Here is a 23,641-nt window from a genome sequence, read left to right on the forward strand (position 1 = left end):
AAAAGGTTCCTCAGGACATGGAAAGCAAAGGATTCTACTCTGGCTACTTGTAATTCCAAAGGCAAAAGGGGGCCTCAGACCCATCCTAGACCTTCATTGCCTCAACAAGTCTCAAGAAGTTGAAGTTTCACATGGTCTCCCTGGCCTCCATCATCTCCTCCCTGTATCAGGTTTGCTGCCCCCAATTTAACGGATGCATACATCCATATTTCCATCTTTTCAGGGCATTGGCGCTTCCTCCGCTTCATATTGGGCCGGTGCCATTTCCAGGTCACAGCGATGCCCTTTGATCTCTCATTGGCCCGAAGGTATTCACAAAGTGTATAGCACCAGTAGCCCCTTACCTGAGACATCAGGGAGTCCAAATGTATCCATACATTGGCACCTTATCAACCAGTTGCCAGTCTCTGGATCAGATGTGGTGGCATCTCGACCTCGTATGTTCCACTTGTTGCGACCTTGGGTTGATAATAAATGAGAATAAGTCAACCTTGACACCAGTGCAACACACGGAATTTATCAGAGCGATATTCAGCTCCGCTCAGGCCAGGGCCTTCTTCCCCGAGACTCGGTTCCAGGCCCTGGTGTACTTCATCACTGGCCTGCAGGCTCACCCGCTCACCAGTGCTTACACATGCCTGAGGCTGTTGGGCCGAATGGCAGCATGTACGTACGTAGTTGGGCACCCAAGGCTCCACCTCAGACCTCTTCAGGTATGGCTTTCATTGGTCTATGTCCCCAACCAGCACAGCATGGACCAGGTGGTCTGGATCCCAGATAGCATTCTATCGTCCCTCTTCTGGTGGCAGGATCCCATGTCAGTGCTGGTAGAAGTTCCCTTCATGGCCCCGACCTCATTGGTGATCCTGTTCACTGATGCCTCATACCTGGGCTGGGGAGCCACCCAGGTGCTCTCAACACTCAAGGTCGTTGGTCCAGTCGCGATCATTCCACGCATATCAATGTCAGGGATCTGACAAGCCTGACCAGCCTTTCTACCTTACGTACACAGCAGGATAGTCCAGGTCCTGATGGGCAACATGGCTACGGTCTTCTATATCAACAGGAAGGGTGGAGCAGGCCATCTGCCATCTACCAGGAAGCCCTCTGGCTCTGGGACTTCTGTCTGCAGCACAACATCCACCTCATAGCTGTCATCTTCCAGGAATCAAGAGTGCTTTGACAGATCACCTCAGCAGGACATTCTCATCTTGCCACAGGTGGTCCTTTCATCTGGAGGTGAGCAGTTCCATCTTCTGCAGGTGGGGAACTTCCCAGGTGGCCCTGTTCACGTCCCAGCAGAAGAGGAAATCCCACATCTTCTGCTCAATTGGGGACATGGACAGAGGATCCCTGTCAGATGCCGTCTGCTCCTGTGGTAGTGGGCTCTAATGTACACCTTCCCTTCAGTGCCGTTGCCACACAGGGTCCTCATGAAAATCAAAAAGATCAGGGCAAGGGTCCTCCTCAGAGCACTAGCATGGCTCAGCACTCTGATGGACCTCTCAGTGATGACCCCATTCCAGCTACCACTCCATTCGGACCTGTTATCCCAGAACCACAGCAGTCTTCGGCACCCCAACCTGGCGGCATTACATCTGATGGCTTGACTGCTGTGTGGTTTAGTGCGCAGGAACAGCAGTGCTTAGCTGAGGCTAAGTGCATTCTGCTGGGGAGTAGAAAATCCTCCACCAGAGTGACCTGCCTGGCCAACTGGAAATGGTTCACCTGTTGGACTGCAGACAGAGGTGTTCGTCCTGAATGGGCTTTGCTGCAGCTTATTCTGGACTATCTCCTTCACCTCAAGCTACAGGGCTTATCCCTCTCTTCAGTGAAGGTCCATCTAGTGGCCATTTCAGCCTTCCAATTGCTGTTCGAGAGCAGGTTGTGTTTTGCTCAGGATATCACAACCGGGTTCCTTAAAGGCCTGGAGTGCCTTTTCCCACACATCAGGGACCCCATCACTCTGTGGGACATGAATCTGGTGCTGTCGCAGCTCGCGGGTCCTCCCTTCAAGCTACTGGCTTCCTGTTCCCACCTTCTCCTCTCCTGGAAGCTCGCATTCCTGATCGTGGTCACATTGGCCCGCTGGGTAGCCGAGATTCAGGTGCTCACCTCAGAACCGCCATACACAGTCTTCTACAAAAACAAGGTCTAACTTAAGGCCACACTCGGCTTTTCTTCCCGAGGTTTCTCAGTCATTCGAGCCAGGCTGATCTTCTTTCGGAGGAGAAGTGCAGGCTATGTGCCTTGGCCATTTACGTTGACAGGACTAAGTTGTTCTGTACATCAACGCAATTATTCGTTGCCGTGGCTGACAGAATGAAAGGTTGCCCTGTATCCATTCAAAGAATTTCATCTTAGATCACTGCGTGCATTCACTTCAGCTACAACTAAGCAAAGGTGCCACCCCTGGTGATTGTCACTGCCGCCTCTACCAGGGTGCAAGCCTCTTTGGCAGCCTTTCTGGCCCATATGCTTGTCCAGGACATCTGTAGAGTAGCCACCTGGTCATCTGTACACACTTTTACGACCCACTATGCATTGAACCAGCAGGCCCAGGATGATGCTAGCTTCATTAGGGCAGTACTGCAAGCTGCTATGTTAAAAATATATTGTCAATCTTGGTGAACATTACAGACACAGCCTTATTGCACAGACTCTGTTTGTTTTTAAATAATATATTTTATGAAAGCTTAGTGGTTTGGCTTAGTGGTGGTAAAATATTTTTCACCGAAAGGAACAAGTGAAAGACACTGCAGCAGAGGTCTCCTGCTGTTATTTATTATCTCTACAACTCCCATAACATGTATGCAACTTTACAGAATTTTAAGACATTTCCCTCCCCTCAAATTTGATATTGTAAGCTGGGGCAACATGGTGAGAAATGGTAACAAAAACTGGCTGTACAAGGACAAGAATGCAAGAATGGCAACAACAAAACCATGCTGGATAAAAATATAGTTAATCTTGGCAGGCATCTTGCTGCAGGGAAGCTATGTCTTTTAAGATAATGGTATTATGAGCAAAAGACTAGGTGGTTATAATTTGTAATCTATTTTAAATCTCAATTTATTTTCTGTTTTTAATTTTGTAATCAATAGAGTGGCATTACCATCAGTCTTAGTGGAGGTTTGTTTGAAATTGTTTTCCTAATAAGTTTAAGGTTTATCACGACTCAGTTTCCACACAAGCATTCCTTTATTAATTCAAAGGCCAGTTGATGATAATTACACCCAGTGTACAAACAAAAGCATGTACTCCTATATTCTACACCTAACAACAATTTAGTTTTAAGTACTGGACAAAATATTCACAATAGGATCAGGCTCTGGAGCCACCTTGCTGTCATGGCATTTTCCAGAGGTATAAGGAAAAACACTGACAAAGAACCCAGAAAACCTGTATTTTTTTATACACTGTGACAAACAGGTGATGTCATTGCCAGTTATCAGACCTTCACTAAAGCTAGATGAGGGAATTTTAGGGCTGAATCCTGTCCCCGGCTCTGTTGAGACGAGATTCATGGCTTGTCAAGATTCACTAACAATTCAAGAAGGTTGCCTTCTTATCTTATTTTACTATGGTTTTTTCCTAGCTACCAGACTAAGCATTTCTAACCAATTATATACTGCACCTGGTGCCCAATTAACCATGTTTTCTTTATTTCTATTGCAGCCATTCAAATCTTAAAACTGGTATTTTAAGGGTCACTACAAATATCACACAAGAAACATTTTTCTCATGATCTCATCCTTTTACATGTTTTGGGCCTACCACTTGCGCTAAAAATCCAAACTCAATTTAAATCCATTGTCTGTTTAGGCCTAATGTGGACCCATATTCCTAGAAAGGTCACAAACACTTACATGTTGAGGAGTAATGTTGTTAAAAGTAAACTTTAGGGAAGAAAAGTAGGTTTGTTGTGGGAAAGGATGGTTTCCATGAAAATGTTGATATGCACCTCAGTATGTCTGAAGCCGCCTTTGGTTGGGATAGGGAATGACAAGAGAGACGAGAATAAACTTTCAGCGATAAATGACATAAATACACTACAGTATTTCATCTTTCAGATAAGAAATTAGGAAATGATCATTGTCTTATTTACAAAAATACAGCCATTACAAGGTAGCGCACTTTCACATTTTAGTTGCATAGAATATCATGGCATATAAATTTACATGTTATGAATCTCTATTGTGCATTACAGTTTATTCTATTGAGACCTGTACTCAGTCTTAGTCCTGATATTTGACTCTGAGTGGTCTTAACAATTGTGTGGACACAATAAGATCAGATTTATTTTAATGAATATGTAATTTAATTTAAATCATTTTAGATTTTATGATACATTAATCAAGAGCAGAATGTCTGTATGGAACATTAATTTGAGGCAGTAAGAACAAGCAGCTGTAGTTCCCTGGTATGATATCTGCAGTATTTATATTAATTATCTCATAACACAGAATAACTGGAGTAGAAAATCCATTATGTTTAGTTAAATAGTGAGGAAATCAAAATGCTTTTATCTGTTAATTTTAAGGTATCCTCCAGAAACTGTAGGCTTTAAAGGTAACAGATGGCCAACATGTTTAGTGGGATTATAACTATACAATAATAATTTTATAAGTGTGAACTTTTCCAATTTGCAGCCTTTGTACTCTAATTAAACAAATATGGCTATGCACAAAATAACTAAAATAATTGTCTTTAATTTTCATTTTCAAGTGTAAAAGTTTTTTGTATTTCTGCCAAATTTATTGTCATTTGCTTACATGTTCATTGTGTGAAAATACTATTCTCCTAATTTACAACAGACGTAATACAAAAATAGAAATGATTCTCTGTAATGCAGAAGTAATTTATCCATTGTTTAATTTAAGGGGAAATGTCTGTTACAACACACTTAAATATTACTTTAACTTCTAACCAAACACAAATGTGTAGTAGGTTTTGAGCTCAGATCCTATATACTTAGGCTTGCCAGAATTTGATTTTGATTTTTTTAAATATTTTTGTAATGGATAACATCGATGTTTATTTTTAAGCAAGTTTAATTTTTTTATCAATTTAAGTTTTCACAGGTGTATAAAATTGTGGATTTTAAGCCCCCCTCCCACTGCCATTTTTATCTATTTAAATTTTCACAGTTGTGGGAAAGAATGGGAGGGTCAGGCAATTATTTATTGACAATAGACTTTGAGATTCAAAGGTTAAAGCTTTATAAATGGTCAACATCACATGCCAAAATATACAGAATAAATATCTTTAAATCAAAAAATCATACTACTTTACTCGTCATTCACTAGTCTATTTGTAACTAATCTAATTCAGAAGTCTGAATCACTGGATTTTAACTCATAAATTTTTGAACAGCATTTTTCTTACTTTGCCTATCTGTAAATTTTGATTGTTATTGATGGAAATATTTTCCTCAGTTTGTGTATGTACAGTGAATTAAATGTTTACCAAATTTACCAATGGTAATACTTATGCACATACTTAATTTCATTGGGATCATTCATCTGCTTGAGATTAAACACATGCCCATGTCTTTTCAGGTTCACAGCCTTAAATAATAGTGATACTGCATGGGTGGCCATTTAAGGTACTATGTTTAAAAGCAGGAGCAGCAGCACAGGATTTAGTTTCCATGTGAGCAACTTCTTACCCTTTAAGGAGAATAGTTTGTCATATAGTGATAGAGCGAGTCACATGACTCCATATATTTCTTGCATTACAGTACTGAATTTTAGGATAATGCTCTATGGACAGGTACTTCCCAATTTAAGGGTACAGTGCTTATATATTGTTATTTATATTGCCAATCTTCTGCTGTCTTCTGTTCTGTATGTAGGGAAATTGTCATTTTACATATCTAATTAAAATGGACTTTAATAGTTTTTTGAGGTTTGTCTCTTCTGGTTTTCCTCACAACTGTCAGAGGTTCTGGCCTTTGAAGTAGAGACTAAACTGAAGCCTCTTGTGCTCTTCTCTTTGGATGTCCTGATGGAAGTTAAGTGTCCAGTAGTAATTTTTGAAAACAGCAGAGACCCGACCTCTGCCTCCTGAGCTAGGTTGTCCTTTCCCTTGAAGAACAGATTCAGCTTTGTGAGCTAGTACACAGTACAAAAATTCAAACCTTATTTTCCTACCCATTTAGGCTACTTATGGTATTCACTTCCCTTGGATTTTTTGGAGTTGGAAGACTTCATTCATAAAAATTACTATATTAAACTATTATATTTTCAAAGTTCATGTACGTCAGTATAGTAAATTTATATTTTGTTCACATAGCATATATTATAAAAACAATGTCCTTCATATTACTCCAGAAGAAGAGACTGTTTGTTTCAAATATGCAGGGAAACTTAATCCATCACACTGTTTCAGAAATATATGTTCTATTTCTCTTTATAATTTTCAGTATCACTATTTTTACTTCTCTCTCAATTAGCATTAGCTCCAGATTTGAAAAAGCGGCGGAGGAATATACACTGATTAGCATGTTCTGATACTCTGCTTCCAATCAGTAAATTATATTCAAATGTCAGCACAAATTCTACCATTTTCTGTATATGAAAACAAATTGAACAGTTGGTTTCTCTTAACATTTATATAATATTTATTATAAAGATATTTCTAGAACATGTACTTATGAGTTTCAAATTCCTTCATTTGTTCCATAGCTATATATGTTGGTTTTGTAAAACCAGTCAGTTTTTATTACTTCAAATGATAGGAGAATAAAGTAACCTTTGAGCTGATGACTTTATTTCACCCCACGCTAATTCTCTTAATGGCTACTAGAATTGATTGTAATAGCAGAAATGCCTTGCATTTGGTATTAGACAAGAGCAGAAGCACTTCTTGGCAGGTTCCTGAATGGATTCATCTGATATAATATGCATTTTTTGATTACTGTCTAACCTTCTACGACCTTTACTGTCTGTCTTTTGCCATTAAAGATTCATCTGCCACTCTATCTGGTGAAATAATAACTTGAATAGATCTGAATTACCTCATCTAGACTTTTTAAATCAATGCAGACTGATGATATAATTTCACTAGCATGTTTCATTTGTAAGGGAAGAAGTACCTAAACATATTCCAGAATACAGAGACATGTTAGTAAGATTACTCAGCATATTGCATACCCTTGGTCAAGCATATATCTATAGCACACATTTCAAAAACGTTAAACTGGCCCAACCACAATATACAGCTTTATCCATTGCTTAGCAAACATTTGTTCTCTCTGAGAGAATGCATGCTTATGACATCTGCTAACAGTCTGGCACACGGGCAGAACTATCAGATGATGTGATTGAGAAAGACACAGAAAAACCAACACCAAGAAAACAAATTCAAAATATTTAGAAACTTCCAGTGGGTCAGGAGGTATTTTTGTGATTGTAAGAGGTTTTACTTTAAGGAGTTTCAGTTAGGAGTTTCTTCTGCAGTCTAATTTTGCAGAAATAGTTTTAGTGGGAGTGATGGTAACGTCTATAGTTAAGATTAACTAGTTGTTTTCATTTTGGTCACTTACGACTTTCTCAAACTCATTTTTTGGGTTATAGACTTAAGCTCTGACTAAATGTGGGTATTTTTCAAAAGTTTAAGCAAAAATTGTTCACCTGTGTTTGAATAAGGGAAATTGAAAAAATACTTATCCTATTTTAAAAATAGTTTTTGTAATTTTTTTTTCTTTGAGTGATTGCTCTTTTGTATTCTACAGTAGGTGTGTGTGCTTGCCACGTGCACCAGTGTTGGAAGTTTTTCCTCTAGCAGTATCCATGGGGGGGGGAGTACCCCCCACGACCACTGGAGTGGTGCCTGCCTGGCATAGTATAAGAGGAGCTGCCCGCTCCCCCCACCCTCAGTTCCTTCTTCCCACCAGTGAAGGTGTGTCGGAACTGCTCAGCTCCAGCCTTGCTGCAACCTGTCCCCAGAACTGTTCATTCAGTAGTACCTGTAATCGGTTTAGTTTTCAGTGAAGTTTAGTTAGTAAGTGATCCCAGGCCGGGGCATGCCCCATGCTCTGGGGTTTAAGTTGTGTGGCTCCTGTAAGCGTTCTATGCCAAGGGATGCTGGGCCATCCTGATGGAGTCGGTGCTGGTCCTGACCCCAGCACGCCGCTCCGATTTGTTACCTGGCACCGTGGCGTCGGTGCGTGGAGACCCTCTGGTACCTTTGACTAGTCAGCACTGCTCCCCTTCCACGGGGCAGGCCAAGAGGACTGGAAAGACTCCCTCTTTGCAACGGCACCGAGGGAAGTCTGGGACAGAGACTAGACCCATGTTAGGTAGTCCTTGGTCCCCATCGAGCCTTAGGCCTCCAACTCATGCAGAGCAGAGTAGCCCGGCCCCTTCAGAGCAGTCCTCTCCGTATGTCTGGATGCCATCTACGCCTGAAGCCCTGCAGGTGGCTAAGGACGTCATGTCCATGCTGGTGCCAGGAGCGCCGCTGATGTTGGCCCCATTCTCCAGAGGCAAGCCACCACTGGGATCATCACAGTCACCACCAGCCTAGTACCGGTCTCAGTCGAGATAATATTCCCGACACCACTCACTGCCCAGTGACTATTCAGGGCTTAGTCCATGTGGATCGCCCTCAACACCAGCCAGACTGTCTGGATAGGTGCCATCTGATCAGGATCCAGGCACCGCTCGTCTTCACAGAGCAAACACAGACGGGACCGTGGTGGACTGCCAACGGTCCTCGTCTCAAAGGCAGTACCACAGTTCCTTGCGTTATGACCGTCGATGCTGTTCCCATTCGGAATCCTGCTCAATGTCTCTACCAAGGCACCGTAGCTCCAGGTGTCGATCGCCAGCTCCTTGCCTTCATGGGTCCGCCCATCGAGATCACTCGTGGAGCAGTCACTACTATTGGTGCCATTCTCCTACTCCAAGGTCGTGGTCCCTGTTTTTTCTGGCATACACAGGTACTGCAGTACAGCAGAAGATGAAGTCTGTATAAGGTTGTGAGGCAAAGTGCTTGGTACTGTTATATTGTATTTAAGAAATAGTATGTGACCAATGATTTGAAGTCAGTGTCAAAATGCATACTCAGAAAGGTAGTAAGATTGCACACTCTACCTTTGCATCATTATAGTCTTCCTTTACTAGAGAGATGAGTGAGAAGAAGCAGTTTATGGTGGTATTCTGTGATATGCTGGGATATCATTTCCTGCATTGAATTACAAAATAGTATTGAATAGAGGATATAGAAGTTCTTATAGGAATCACTGTAAAGTGAAATTAGGCAAACTTTCAGTATATTTATCAGTGTGTTTGGGGGGTTTATAAATCATTTTTAATACAAAATATCAGTGTGGACTTTGTTAGCTTTATCAGCTCCTGTTCGTGTGTGCTTCTCACAGCAACTTAGCTATTACATCTCTTCTGGTGCAGAATTAGTCATTATTATGTTTGTTGAGTCAGTAATACTGAACTTTTTCAATTGTGCTACTGTACCTCATCTATTTCTTTTATGCTACAAAAGTCTGATATTTCATTTGATTTCTGTTTTTTTAAGTTTACTCCAAAAACATAGTTTGCAAATAATTTTAAAATGAATTTGACCAGCTTTCCTACAGCACCTTGGACACCATTACAATACCATATAAAAGAACTGGTCACACAACAAATCCCCTGTAGAATGAAGAGTTCTTTCACTTGTGAATAACCTACTCTTGGAGATTCAAGAGCACTCAGATCAATCCTCAAGGGAAGTAAAAACCTAGGATTTGTAGGCCAGATTCACAGGTTAGTCTAAAAGACTACAAGGTGTCTAAGTTTATTTTACTTACACACTGAAGAGACTAGAAAAAAGTTTATTGCTTCCAATTAGATTCTCCATAGTTACTTTGATTCCTTCAATTTTTATATTTATTTATTTAGATTCACAAGGCTAAAATCAGATCCCTTTAAATTTACATAGATTTCCATATACTAACTTAGGACTGGTCTACACTACCGGGTTAGGTCGAATTTAGCTGCATTAGGTTGATTTAAAAATGACTGCGTCCACACAACCAACGCCGTTCCATAGACCTAAAGGGCTCTTAAAATCGGCTTCTGTACTCCTCCCCGATGAGGGGAGTAAGCGCTAAAATTGACCTTACTGGGTCAAATTTGGGGTAGTGCGGCTGCAAATCGATGGTATTGTGCTCCGGGAACTATCCCAGAGTGCTCCATTGTGACGGCTCTGGACAGCACTTTGAACTGCGAGGCACTAGCCAGGTACACAGGAAAAGCCCCGGGAACTTTTGAATTTCATTTCCTGTTTGGTCAGCGTGACGAACTCAGCAGCACAGGTGACCATGCGATCCCCCCAGAATCGCAAATGAGCTCCAGCATGAACCGAAAGGGAGACACTGGATCTGATTGCTGTGTGAGGAGAAGCATCTGTGCAGGACAAACTCCGATCAAAAAGAAGAAATGCAAATATTTTTGCCAAAATCTCACAGGACATGTTGGACAGAGGCTACAACAGGGACGCACAGCAGTGCCGCATGAAAGTTAAGGAGCTCAGGCAAGCCTACCAAAAGACAAAGGAGGCAAACGGTCACTGTGGGTCAGAGCCCCATACATGCCGCTCCTATGATCAGCTGCATGGCATTCTAGGGGGTACCCTACCACTATCCCACTACTGTCCGTGGACACCTGCAAGGGGGGAGTCTCACTCAGTGGGGAGGAAGATTTTGTGGATGAGGAGAAGGAGGAGGAGAATGAGCAGCTGGCAAGCGGTGAATCCGTTCTCTCCAGCGCCAGGACCTTTACATCACCCTGGAGCCAATACCCTCCCAAGGCAGGATCCCTGACCCTGAAGCCAGAGAAGGCACCTCCTGGTGAGTGCACATTTGTAACTACAGTACAGGGTTTAAAAGCAGTAGTGTTTAATGTTTGATTTGCCCTGAAGAATTGGGATGTATTCGCGGCCAGTACAGCTACTGGAAAAGTCTGTTCACATGTCTGGGGATGGAGTGGGAATCCTCTAGGGACATCTCCATGAAGCTCTCCTGGAGGTACTCTGAAAGTCTTTGCAGAAGGTTTCTGGGGAGAGCTGCCTTATTTTGTCATCCATGGTAGGATGCTTTACCATGTCAAGCCAGTAGCAAGTATTCTGAAATCACTGCAGCACAAACCATGGCAGTGAATGGTCCTGGGTTTTGGTTGCATTCAAGCGACATTCGTTCTATATCTTTCTGTGTTAGCCTCAGTAGAGCGATATCATTCATAGTCACCTGGTTGAAATAGAGGAATTTTTGTAAGGGAGCAGTAAAAGGACTCCATTCAGGCTGGGCTGTTTGTGCTTGGCTAAAAGAGATCATCCCGGAGAATAGCCACGTGGCGGGGGGAGGGGAGAAGGGATCATCCCAGAGAATAGCCATGCAGTGGGGTGGGGGTGGGAGTGTTCTGCACATCTACCCAAAAACTGCAGCCCCTCCTTTTAAATGTGAAACACAACCCATTGCTTGCTTTGGGAAAGGAGGGTGCTGCAGTTTGAAAACATTCCCATATGTAAGAAGCCAACCCCGCGTACCAAAAGGCTTACCATGGCTGCCTGGAAACTGAATTCTGTTGCCCAGCTGTGTGTGATGTGTCTTCCTTTTGTTCTCAGAAATGTATCATTTTAAATTTTTCTCTCCCTTTTTATCTCCCCCGAGGTGCAAATGTTTTTATGCTCCCCCTATCATCTCCGTCCCTGAGGTTATCGCAGATTAGAAGGTGAAAAAAATGCACTCGCTATGACCTGCTTTTCAAGCTCATGTAGTCCTCCCACAGTGATAGGGCACAGCTTAATGCATAGAGGCATTCAGTGGCAGAGGCCAGGAAAGAATTAAGTGAGTGCGAAGAGTGGAGGCAGGATGCGATGCTGAGGCTAACGGGAGAGCAAACGGACAGGGTGAAGCATCTGTTGGAGCTGCAGAGAAGCCAACAAGAGCTCAGACCCCCGCTGAATTCACTGTATACTCTCATGCCCGCCTCCCCAAGTTCCATATCTGCCTCACCCAGATGCCCAAGAACGTGCAGGAGTGGGGGGGAGAGGGAGGCTCCAAGCACCCAGCCATTCCACTCCAGAGGATGGCCCAAGCAACAGATGGCTGTAGTTCAAACAATTTAATTTTTAGTTTGGGTACAATAAACAATGTGGCCTTGTCCTTCCTTCCTCCTCCATCCCACCCGGGCTACCTTGTCATTTATCTCATTTTTTTTAATTAATAAAGAAAGAATGCATGGTTTCAAAACAATAGTTACTTTGTTTTGAAGGGAGGAGGGTGGTTGGCTTACAGGGAATTAAAATCAACAAAGGGGGCAGGTTTGCATCAAGGAGAAACACACAACTGTCACACCGAAGCCTGGCCAGTCATGAAACTGGTTTTCAAAGCCACTCTCATGTTCAGCGCACCTTGCTGTGCTCTTCTAATTACCCCAGTGTCTGGCTGCTCAAAATCAGATGTCAGGCAATTTGCCTCAACCTCCGATCCTGCCATAAACGTCTCCACCTTACCCTCACAGATATTATGGAGCACACAGCAAGCAGCAATAGCTTGGTTGCGCTGAGGTCTGACCTAGTCAGCAAACAGCGCCAGCGAGCTTTTAAATGTCCAAAGGCACATTCTACCACCATTCTGCAGTTGCTCAGCCTATAGTTGAACTGCTCCTTACTACTATCCAAGCTGCCTGTGTAAGGCTTCATGAGCCATGGAACAAGTGATAGGCTGGGTCCCCAAGGATAACTATTGGCATTTTAGCATCCCCAACGGTAATTTTCTGGTCTGGGAAGTTAGTCCCTTCTTCCAGCTGCTCGAACAGACCAGAGTTCCTAAATATGTGAGCATCATGCACCTTTCCTGGCCATCCCATGTTGATGTCAGTGAACTGTTCCTTGTGATCCACTAGTGCTTGCCAGCACCATTAAGAAGTACCCCTTGCGGTTCACCTGCAAAGTAGTCCAGTGCCAAGATGGGGATATGCATTCCGTCTATTGCCCCACCACAGTTAGGGAACATCATTGTAGCAAAGCCATCCAGTATGACCTGCACATTTTCCAGAGTCACTACCTTTGATAACAGCACCTCAGTGATTGTGTTGGCTACTTGGATCACAGCAGCCCCCACAGTAGATTTGCCCACTCCAAATTGATTCCCAATAGCTGTCTGGCTTTGCAAGCTTCCAAAGTGTTATCACCACTTGCTTCTCAACTGTCAGGACAGCTCTCATCTTGGTATTTCTGTGCTTCAGGGTGGGGGAAAGCAACTCACAGAGTTCCAGGAAAGTAGCCTTATGCATGCAAAAGTTTCACAGCCACTGTGAATCATGCAGTCCCACCAATCTGTGCTTGAATCATGCAGTCCCACCAATCTGTGCTTGTTTGCCTGGCCCAGAGTCGGTGTTCCACTGTATCAACCAGCCCCACTGCCACCATAATATCCCAATTGCCACAGCCAGTGCTTTCAGGAACGTCTATGTGTCCATGTCCTCATCAAAATCCTCCTCGTGCTGGCATCTCTTAGCCTGGTTCTGCATATATTCCAGGATATTGTGTGAGGTGTTTACAATGCTCAAACAGCAACGGTGATGGTGAGCTGAGCGGGCTTCATGCTTGCCATGCTACGGCGTCTGCACGGGTAACCCAGGGGAAAAAAGCGCAAAACGAGTGTGTCATAAACAGATAGCCAAGGGTTAATGTTCTTTTACCTGTAAAGGGTTAACACAGGGAACCAAACACCTGACTAGAGGACCAATCAGGAAACAAGACTTTTTCAAATCTGGGTGGAGGGAAGTTTTGGGTGTGAGTTCTTTGTTCTAGGTCTGTTCTTTTCTCGGCTCTGAGAGTGACCAGAGGAATCTCCAGGCTTTATAATCTTCTGTTTCCAAGTTGTAAGTACAAGGATAGTAAGACAATAGGTTTATATTGTTTTCTTTTGTATTTACATGTGTGTAGTTGCTGGAGTGTATTCTTTTTGGATAAGGCTGTTTATTCATTTTCTTTTAAGCAATTGACCCTGTATATTGTCACCTTGATACAGAGACCCTTTTATGTCCTTTTTCATTCTTTTTATATAAAGTTTTCTTTTTAAGACCTGTTGGAGTTTTTCTTTAGTGGGGACTCCAGAGAATTGAGTCTGCAGCTCACCAGGGAATTGGTGGGAGGAAGAAGTCAGGGGGAAAATCTCTTTGTGTTAGATTTACTAAGCCTGACTTTGCATACCCTCTGGGTGAGGGGGAAGAGAGATTAGATCTCTCGGTACTTGTGTTTCCAGGACTGGAAGCAGGGAATCTCCTAGGGTCGTCCAGGGAGGGGAGCCTGGGAGGAAGTAACAAGGAAACAAGGGGAGGGGGTTATTTCCCTTTGTTGTAAGACTCAAGGCATCTGAGTCTGGGGTCCCCCAGAGAAGGTTTTGGGGAGACCACAGTGAGCTAGGCACTGTATAATTCCTAGCTGGTGGCAGCAATACCAGGTCCAAGCTGGTAACTAAGCTTGGAGGTTTTCATGCTAACACCCATATTTTGAACGCTAAGGTCCAGATCTGGGAAGAAATGTTATGACAAAGTGTCTGCTGTTGCTTTCACTGAGGGAGGGGTGACTGACAACATGTACCCAAAACCACTCGCAACAATGTTTTTGCCCCATCAGGCACTGGGAGCTTTACTCAGAATTCCAAAGGGCAGTGGAGACTGCGGGAACGGTGGGATAGCTACCTAAAGTGCACTGCTGTGTGAGTCGATGCTGGCCACAGTAGTGAGGATGCATGCTGCTGACTTAAGGCACTTCATGGGGACATACAGAATCGACTGTATAAAATGGATTTCTAAAAATTGACCTCTATAAAATCGACCTAATTTCATAGTATAGACATACCCTTAGACTCAGGGTATGTGTACACTGCAACTCAACACCCACGTCTGAACCATGTCATCTGACTTGGGCTTGCATGCTCAGGTTGTGTGGCTATAAATCTGCAGTGTAGACATCTGGGCTAAGGCTGAAGCCTGGGCTCTGGGACCCTCTGTCAATGTGACTGTGAGTCTCTGAGTGAGTAAATTAACCTCTCTAACTATTTTTATAATGGATTTTATCTCACTTTCTTTACAAACTATTTGGTTGAAGAGCACTTTGGCTTACCCGACTTCAGTATTCAAAAGAGTGTCTTTGCAGTTTGTTTGTGATCTTGTTTCTTGTTCAAAGAATTGTACCCACACATAGTTAGATCCTCAGCTGCTGTAAATTGGTGTAACTCTATTGACCTATGCTGATTTACACCAACCGTGATCTAACCCAAGGAATATATATTTAAAAATACATTGTTTTGGCAAAAATAGGTTTAAAAAGAGTGAAACTAAGTTTATCTAAATAAATTGGCAGGACAGATTGGGTAAATAGTTACTGCAACTGCACCTAATTCATTGTCAAGCCTGGTACTTCAGGGTAACTGCTCAGCTTTGCCATCTTTTGTCAGAAACTTTAAGCATATGTGAGAAAGCAAACTAGAGTCAGCCAAATCAGCTCCTACACTGACTTAGTTTCTGGTGGGTCCTAGCCCTAGTGATTAGATTAGTGACTGAGTGACCATTTGGTTTCAAAGAATCTTTAATTTTTGTTCAGTCATTTGTAACATGTATCTTGATGTAGTAGTAGTCATTACGGATCTCTGATGCATCCGGGATCTGGTCTGGCATGGAGGGAATGTATCTGCCATTCTTCCTGCTGGACCCAGGTGATGTTTTCTGGATGTAGAGCACTTTCAGGTTATTCTGGTAACCTTCTGGGTTACCAGCCTCATTTGTGGTATGAAATTTAAATCTGCCTGTGTCCATCTGTAAAGAGAGATTCGGATCTCACAGTGTTGTATAAGGACGTAGACAGAAAAATGTTTCTTTATTACTCTTAAGTATGAAAAAACTATATGTTCTTAAAACAAGATATAATCTGTTTTTCCTTGCAAGCAAGTCTGTTCTTTTAAATCATGGAAAATCATACATATGTATTCTACAACTATAATCAACTATTTTCCTTCCCCTATTCTGTTTCCCAATATGTACTTCCACATAATTGTTTGCTACTCTGTCAATTTTCCAGTATGCAAGATGTCAAGTTCCACTAAATTCCTTATTCCTGTTTTAATTTGTGACTGGTGGATTGTTTGTCTCAAAACATTATTGGCATTTTTCTCAGTAATCAAAATTCATCTGGATTTTATATACTTTTCTTTAAATTGTGTATTACTGAATTGCTCAAAACACCTGAATGTTCAGATAAGTGTTTTACTATCACACCTATGTGCCACACTTTTATAATGCCACATACAGTTTGTGAATTGGCTTTCTCCTACTGCTTTATTGTCAGGAATAGCAAAATCTTGCAAAATATTTTTGGGAAATAGTGAGCAAATTGAACTTTCCCAATGGGAAAGTTTAAAAAGGGAGAGAAAATAGGGGAGGAAGGAGCCTTGGAAAATGGCAACAGGAAAAAACATTTTTTGTTATTTCCAAAAAAACAAAATGAAATGACACTTTAAGTCAGTACGAAACAAAAATGTTCATTTTGAATAATTTTGAAATATCCCCTGGAAAATCAAAATATTTTGCCTGAAATTTCTCAGGGGGAAAGATTTTGATATTCCATCCAGTTCTATTATTTAAATTACATGCTTATATGGTAATAGCTGAAGTACGGATTACAATATTTTCTTAAAATGCTGACATTTTAGTATTGAAATATGAGATCTTGTTACAGTTCTCTCTGCTGAGAAATGAGACCACAGTTTTTTCCATCTAAAGTATTAGTGAAGTTCTGCTGTATCTTTCTCGTAAATTTCACATATAAAAGACATCTGCTCTTACTTGACATATTAGAAATGTCATGAACCAAACATATACAGTGCATTTAAATTGATAATATAGTAAATGTAATTACCTGCAGTGCTTGAGAGCTGACTCCAGTACTATAGCTTTGGGGCATAAAATAGGCAAATGACAGTTTGTAATCAGGTAGTTTTGCATCGCCTTGATTTTTGAAGATGATGATCTATTCCTATTTTACAATAATCCAGCTAATTAAAATTAGTAACAAAAATGATCATCTTTTCATTCTCTTTCTCTATTTTGGGTCCAAATCATTTAAAGTTTCAGTATGGAACAACAAAGTTTGGAAAAGTGCAGTAATGTATATTATAAGAATGGCCCTAATTTAACATCATCTCAGGACGTATTTTTCCTGTTCTTAACCTCCCCCCCCCCAATGCTCCTCAAAATGCATGTGTGTGTTGAGACATTGAAACAGGATTTGTCATATTCTCCCCCCCAAAATGGGCAATACCACATGTTTCAGAGAAAGGTGTAAGGAACTGCCCAGTAGGCAAATGTGGGATAATCTGCCCTCCACATTGGTTTTCTGATTTCTAACAATGAGAAATTGGTTAAATCCTTGATGCATAAAATTTAATACCTCTTCCAAAATTTGTTAGCATTAACTATTATAACATGGGTAAAAGATGGGGCTAGGGTGGGACAGGACCAGTCTGATGAGTTCACAGCCATCTATATATTTTATATATCCAAAATATTTATTCTCCTCTCACTTCTGCACACTTCCAGTCAGCAGCCGTGCACTCCTCAACCCCAGGGTACTCAATTTTAGTTCCATTTCGGAGCTGGGAGCCAAGGACATCAAGGAGATGCTGCCTTCTTTTCCCATCTATACTCAATAGGATATAGACTATACATCTTGCGGGTAGGAGTTGATCAGACACAGAGACGCACCTGGGCTGCTTTTCTGGAATGAAGGGTACCCAGCGGATCTATGGAGATTGACAGCACCATGGAATTGCTATTTGCTCTTTGCTATTGATGCCAAGATTTTATCACTAGTTTTAACATAAGATTTTGTTTAAAAACAAGTGAAAGGAAGTACTAGACTAGTAAAAAAAATTGCAACATCAGGGCTATCCAAAGGAATGAGGGGAGACCACATTATCTAAAACCCAACAAACTTTAACAGAGTTAGAGCCTTGATACATCAGCACTTTCCTTCCCAAGAACTAGTAATAGGCACCATCATCCACATGAAAACACTTTGTTTCAAATTCATTTCCCCCCAATTTCTTTTTCAAATGACACACACCTGCCATACAGCCAGTAGGGGAAAGGAAGCTCATTTCAATATTTCCAAGCAGTGCAGCATAAATTAAGGATCTGTATTGTCTACCACATACATGTTTAAATACTTGTATTGAACTGTCACCAGCTGTGGGTTTGGCCAAAGCAAATGTTAATTTAAAATATCCTATGTGATTAATTCATCTATGTGTAATCTTGGCTCAGTAGCCCTACTAGAAAGGTCTGGCTCATTTTGAGCTTACTTTACCCACCCATACGCCAATATCAGAATTGTTTCCTGTTGCTTATTGAGATGAAGAATTTTGATTTTGTAAGTTACACGAGAGGAGCAAAACATGATTTTATAAGACGCTCCAGTTTGTTTATAATATATGCAAATATGTGCACAAATCCAACATGAAAGTCAGTCATGAAAAAAACTAAAGTCTCAAGAGCTATGTTATGAGCAAAAATGAATAAACAAATATACAGATACTTGCCCCTGGAGAGATTGTCTTCTTCGCTGACATACTGACATGCTTCAGTTTTACTCTAAAATCAAAAGTAAAATATCTAGCCTGTCATTTATGTAAATAAAATGTGTATTAGACTCTACCACCAACTTTTTGGATTGCAACATAATATACAAAATGCAAATAAAACTAGGAGCTTATGTTTTAACAAATTATTTCTGCTTTGGTCTGGAGTTATACCACTCTGGATTGTGAATTTATCAGCTCTTAAAGGTAAATAAGTTTATGCTTAGTTTGTGGTTAGATGAAGACCTCCAGGGAAATAAGCCTGGTGACTGGTTATTTAGTAGCTATTTCTTCCTATTGAATAAGTATAAATGAAACTGCTCTAGCTTGGTGTTTTAGAGAATGTTGGGCCATTGAAGGTGTCGCCTTTGGGATATCATGCTAAAGCCAAGGTCTTAGTCACTTGTGGTCATTAGGATCCCACGACACTTTTCTCAAGAGTGTAAGTGGGTTTATTTCCATGTTATGCTGTCCTTCCTCCCTCCATACTCACCTACCATTCGTTAGATTTGATGTTCTTCCTCACTCCCTGCCCTAAAGTGAATACTGTTAAATAGCTGCGTGCTCTTCCCCAGAAATGGATATATTTTCATGGTGAAAGGAGTGATTCCTTTGTGTAGATCTGTGTGGATATATAATAGTTCGTAAAGTACTCAGGTATCATCTGGATGAATAGAACTGGATACATGCAAGATATATTGGAAGTTTATTTTTATAAAATGTATACTAAAAAAATCGTATTTTGAATGTCTAATTAAATACTGAACATAGAAACGAGTAGAGAAAAGGAAACCGTAGACCACGTGTTGCAGTTTTATTTGTTTCATTTTTCAATTTTTAGCTTAATTTGAAGGATTGCATTTATCATAGAGTGAAAAGAAACCTAACTAAAGAACTTTATACCTTTTTTATTTCAGTGTGCAGTGACCTGGAATTCAGGGAGGTTGCAAACAGACTGAGAGACTGGTTCAAGGCACTTCATGAAAGTGGAATCCAAAACAAGAAGACTCGAATTGTACAAAGGCCTGAAAGAAGTAGTAAGATATTTCTTCTTTTGAGATTTGATATTCTCTTTGCTACTTTTCCACATTTTTGTTTTTCCATTAATGAGACTTCTATTATTCTAGTGAATCTTAAAACTAAGCTTTATACAGCAACCTGTATAGAAGCCGTAAACCATGACCTTTAAAAGCTAATTTTCTTATTTCTTCTCAGCGTGTAGAACTGTGCTTTTGTATCAACATCCAACGTTCACCTCAAGTTTCTAAAAAGAACTATTCTTTTTCAAAACAGTGGCTGATGAGAGAGTTATATGAAACCTGTCACTCACAAAGCTATTATTTAGCCCAAGATTTGATTGCTGTTAGTAATACTGCAGAAATGCTTTGCTAGATCATGATAATTAGTTGACCTATAACGAGGGAAAAAGGGAGGAAGTAACTGCTCTGCTGAGAGAACCATTTAGCAACTTACCCTATCATTGGAAAGCTCTGTTGCGTACAAGCTTGTAATTATATGTAGCCCATCACCTCTAGTTGGTGTCACGGTGGATGCTGATATAGAAGAACATATGAAAGAGAAGGATGTAAAAGAAAGCAGTTTTCAAGGATACACTTCAGAAGAGGAAGAGTCAGGAGTGCTAATGAAATGGAAATAGTAAGGGAGGCACTTTTGTTTTAGCTTCTTTAAATATTTATATAGAATTCTTGCTTTAGAAAACATCAACATTTCAACTTACATAATTTTCTAAGGGCTTTGTTTAAAATGGCAATTACAGCAGAGCTCTTGACAGTGGTGTCCCACTGTGGCACAGAGTTAAATTAGACTTTGTAAGCATTAAACCTGTATTAGTAAGCATTAAACCTACATTAACACAAAGAGCAAACTCTGTATGAGTTTCTCCTGTATATATGTTGAATAGAGCTTGGCCACTTCTTACTGTTTACTTTGGTCCCTTCACTATAAGCATTTTTAAACTGTTGAGTTTTATCTACCTTTGTTTGTTCAGCCTGGTGGTGAAGGGAGGAGCTGAGCTAAGCAGGGTGACTTGTGTAACCTCTTTTTCCCTCCCAGCTTACTCGGGAACAGGTACCTGTTGCCAGGGCACCTCATGTCATTAAGGATAATGTTGATCTTGGGGGTCCCAGCTGAGATGGGAAAATAGGTGGGAATCCTCTGGTCACACCTCTGTAATAGTCCTCTTACTTGTATGAATATATGTCCATATGTACACCTGTGGCTGTACCTCAGTTGCCTCCAGGAACAAAACATACAAATAATGGATCTTATTCAGACAATCAACACTCAAAATAGAACCAACACAATTTTATCTAAGCTATCCTAACAACACAATGGAAAATGCAACAGATGAATAAGATGAAACTGTTACAATTGTATCAAGTCAGTAGGTGTCTCTACAGTAGTTCAGCTAATGGCTGCAGCTTTCAGCAGCAACATAAACCTAACCAATGATTTTTGTATTATACATGGATCCACTCCAACCCTAAGTGTGCATTCTCCCTTAAGTTTATAGTCCTGGGCCCTCTCTTTCATTGGTGCACTGGGCAAGATGGAATTCAGGACAGCTATCTATACATCTAGCAAAAGCACTCCATATAAAACAGAAAAGTCCACATGAGACTGTTTTGTATTGCAACCAGCATAGAATGCACGGTACTAGCTGATATTAACAATTGCTATCTATTGGAGAATAGTAACCCCTGATTCTCACCGTACAGTAAGTACCCCTTCTCTTCTTCTTAGACTTAATGTAGCCATTCCAAGACTTAGCAGTCTCTTTTCAGCCCAGAAGCATAGCCCAGGAGTTAGTCACTCTTTTCCTCAATTGTCTGTAATCCAAATTCACACTAGCTATGCAACAACAGTTTCTGGCTTCCGCTCTCAGTGCCTCAGTGGGGAGGAGGAGGCCATGAGCTGCAGCCCAGAACTAGCAACTTGTCAATTGTAGTCCAATCTTAACCCTAATCATGTGGCTTCAACCCCAGCAACTCAACAGAGGGCTCCATCACAGCTTACCCAAACCCCAAAAAGGAGCAATAGCTCTCAGTTTCAGCTCCTTTCCCTGATATGGAATCCATGGCCACTAAATCCAACTTCAGAGGGTGCACATCACTGCACCATGGGATTTGTAGTCCTTCAAAGCCAGTGTACAGTACACAGACATCTGTGTAATGAGAATACCTCTAATAGGGATGAAAGGCTCCTCAAGTTAGGGCCTATCATTGGTATAAAATGTCACTTTGTAGTAGAAATTGAGAGCTGCTAACAGGAGAATTTTGGCAGGAGTTTAGAGGAGGATGTGAGAGGTTTTCCATTCAGCTTTAGCTCTACATGCAATTTCAAGATGGCTAGAGGTTGAATAGTGGTGGTGAACTGAAATGGATGTGCCATGTTTTCTTTCCTCCCTGAAGTGACTTCCTGTCCATGAAGTACAAGTTGATGGATGTGCTGAAGGAGAAGATTCTTGGATTGGAGAGACAGGTAGAAACACTTCTGAGAAGCTGAGAAGTACCTAGATAGCTAGATTCAGGAAACATCAGTACTTCAGGTTCAAGGAAGAAAGGAGCTGGCCACCAAGAAGTTGGAAAGAGAGGAAGTCAAAAAGGAGGACTGGCAGTTCATAACCACCAGAGGCAAAAGGTCATAGTGCCATTCTGCACAGCTGGAGCTAGACAACTATAGGCAGGCTAGGGCCTCCAGAGAAAAAAGGACCAGAAGGAATTCCACACAACTACAAGTTTCCAGTTGATACCAGGTCCTCAATGTGTAAACAGTGGGAGATACGTCTCAAGATCCAGCTGGCCCAAGGGAATGGAGATATATATGGGACACAATGTGATGGCAGCTTGGCCTAATCTGTAAGAAAATCAATTTTGTCCACAAAGAGTTCACCAACTGTTCAAGGAAGACAGATGCTCCTTGTTGAGGATTCAACACTCAAATGTATCAAAATAATATTCTGCAAAGAAAAGATGGACGAAGTGTGCTTTCTTCCCACAGCCAAGACACAAGACATCATTCTAAGATTGGATAGGCTTTTTAATTCAACATAAAAGGATCTGTTGGTAATGATTCATATCAGCACTAAGAACGCTAAGTCACAGGATATCTTGCAGATAGTAGATGACTTATCCAGCTGATTTTCTCTGTGATCCTTCCTATTCCAAAAGTAAAGATAGACAGAAGGTAGAAGATTCTGGAAGCGAACCACTGGCTAGGTAAGGGGTGTGGATTTTTGGCTTTGTGGAACATTGATCCACATTGTATGAAGAGAGGGGGCTATGTAGTTTGATGGCCTACACTTCAATAGAAGGAATTCCTGGGGACAGGCTGGCTAGAATAGTCAGGAGGGCGTTAACCTTGTATCAAAAGGGGAGAGTAAAAAGAGGGAAAATATGAACACTCAACACAAAACTAAGATGTTGAGAACAAAATAATCAAGGAACTAATGAGCGTGAAGAGAAGAAATTCTATATGCTAGTGCTTGGAGTCCAAGTAACAAACAAGAGGAAATCGAATTGCTCATTTATGAGCATAAAGTCACTCCAACTGGTATTGCTGAAACCTGGTAGGATGATTCACTCAACTGGAATGTTAAAATAAATGGCTATAACCTATACTGGGCAAAAGGGGAGGGGAGAATGACAAGCTATGTCAAAAGTGGCATTACCTGTTTCCAAGTTACTGATAATTCAGAAGAAAATGATTTTGAGTGTTTATGGATATATGCATGACAGATAAAACACTGGTATTAGTTGGTCTGCCACAGAACACCAAATCACACTAGAGAATAGGATGGCCAGTTCCTTACTCACCAGTCTATAGTGTATAGGAAAAAATGTGTGTTCAATTTGAGTGACATATGCTGAAGATCTCAAGCTACCAGTACTAAAACATCCTTGGAATTTCTAAATATTACAAATTAAGGCTTCCTAATTTAAAGAGTGTTGCATCCAAGATAGAGGAATTATA

At 41.2% G+C, this 23,641-nt stretch overlaps 1 protein-coding gene across 3 annotated transcripts in view; it reads left to right on the forward strand.

The window, feature by feature from the left end:
* Nucleotides 1–23,641, forward strand: part of SPOCK3 (SPARC (osteonectin), cwcv and kazal like domains proteoglycan 3) — a 421,538-nt gene that overhangs the window by 362,356 nt on the left and 35,541 nt on the right. For 2 of the 3 annotated variants that reach the window (XM_030564832.1, XM_030564834.1), the window contains one exon: nt 19,567–19,686. In XM_030564832.1, the coding sequence (XP_030420692.1) occupies nt 19,567–19,686 (120 nt within the window). The remainder of the gene's footprint in view (nt 1–19,566; nt 19,687–23,641) is intronic. The other variant, XM_030564833.1, reaches the window with a different exon arrangement.

The sequence above is a fragment of the Gopherus evgoodei genome, chromosome 5 (genome assembly GCF_007399415.2).
Source record: "Gopherus evgoodei ecotype Sinaloan lineage chromosome 5, rGopEvg1_v1.p, whole genome shotgun sequence".
NCBI classification, from domain to species: Eukaryota; Metazoa; Chordata; order Testudines; family Testudinidae; genus Gopherus; species Gopherus evgoodei.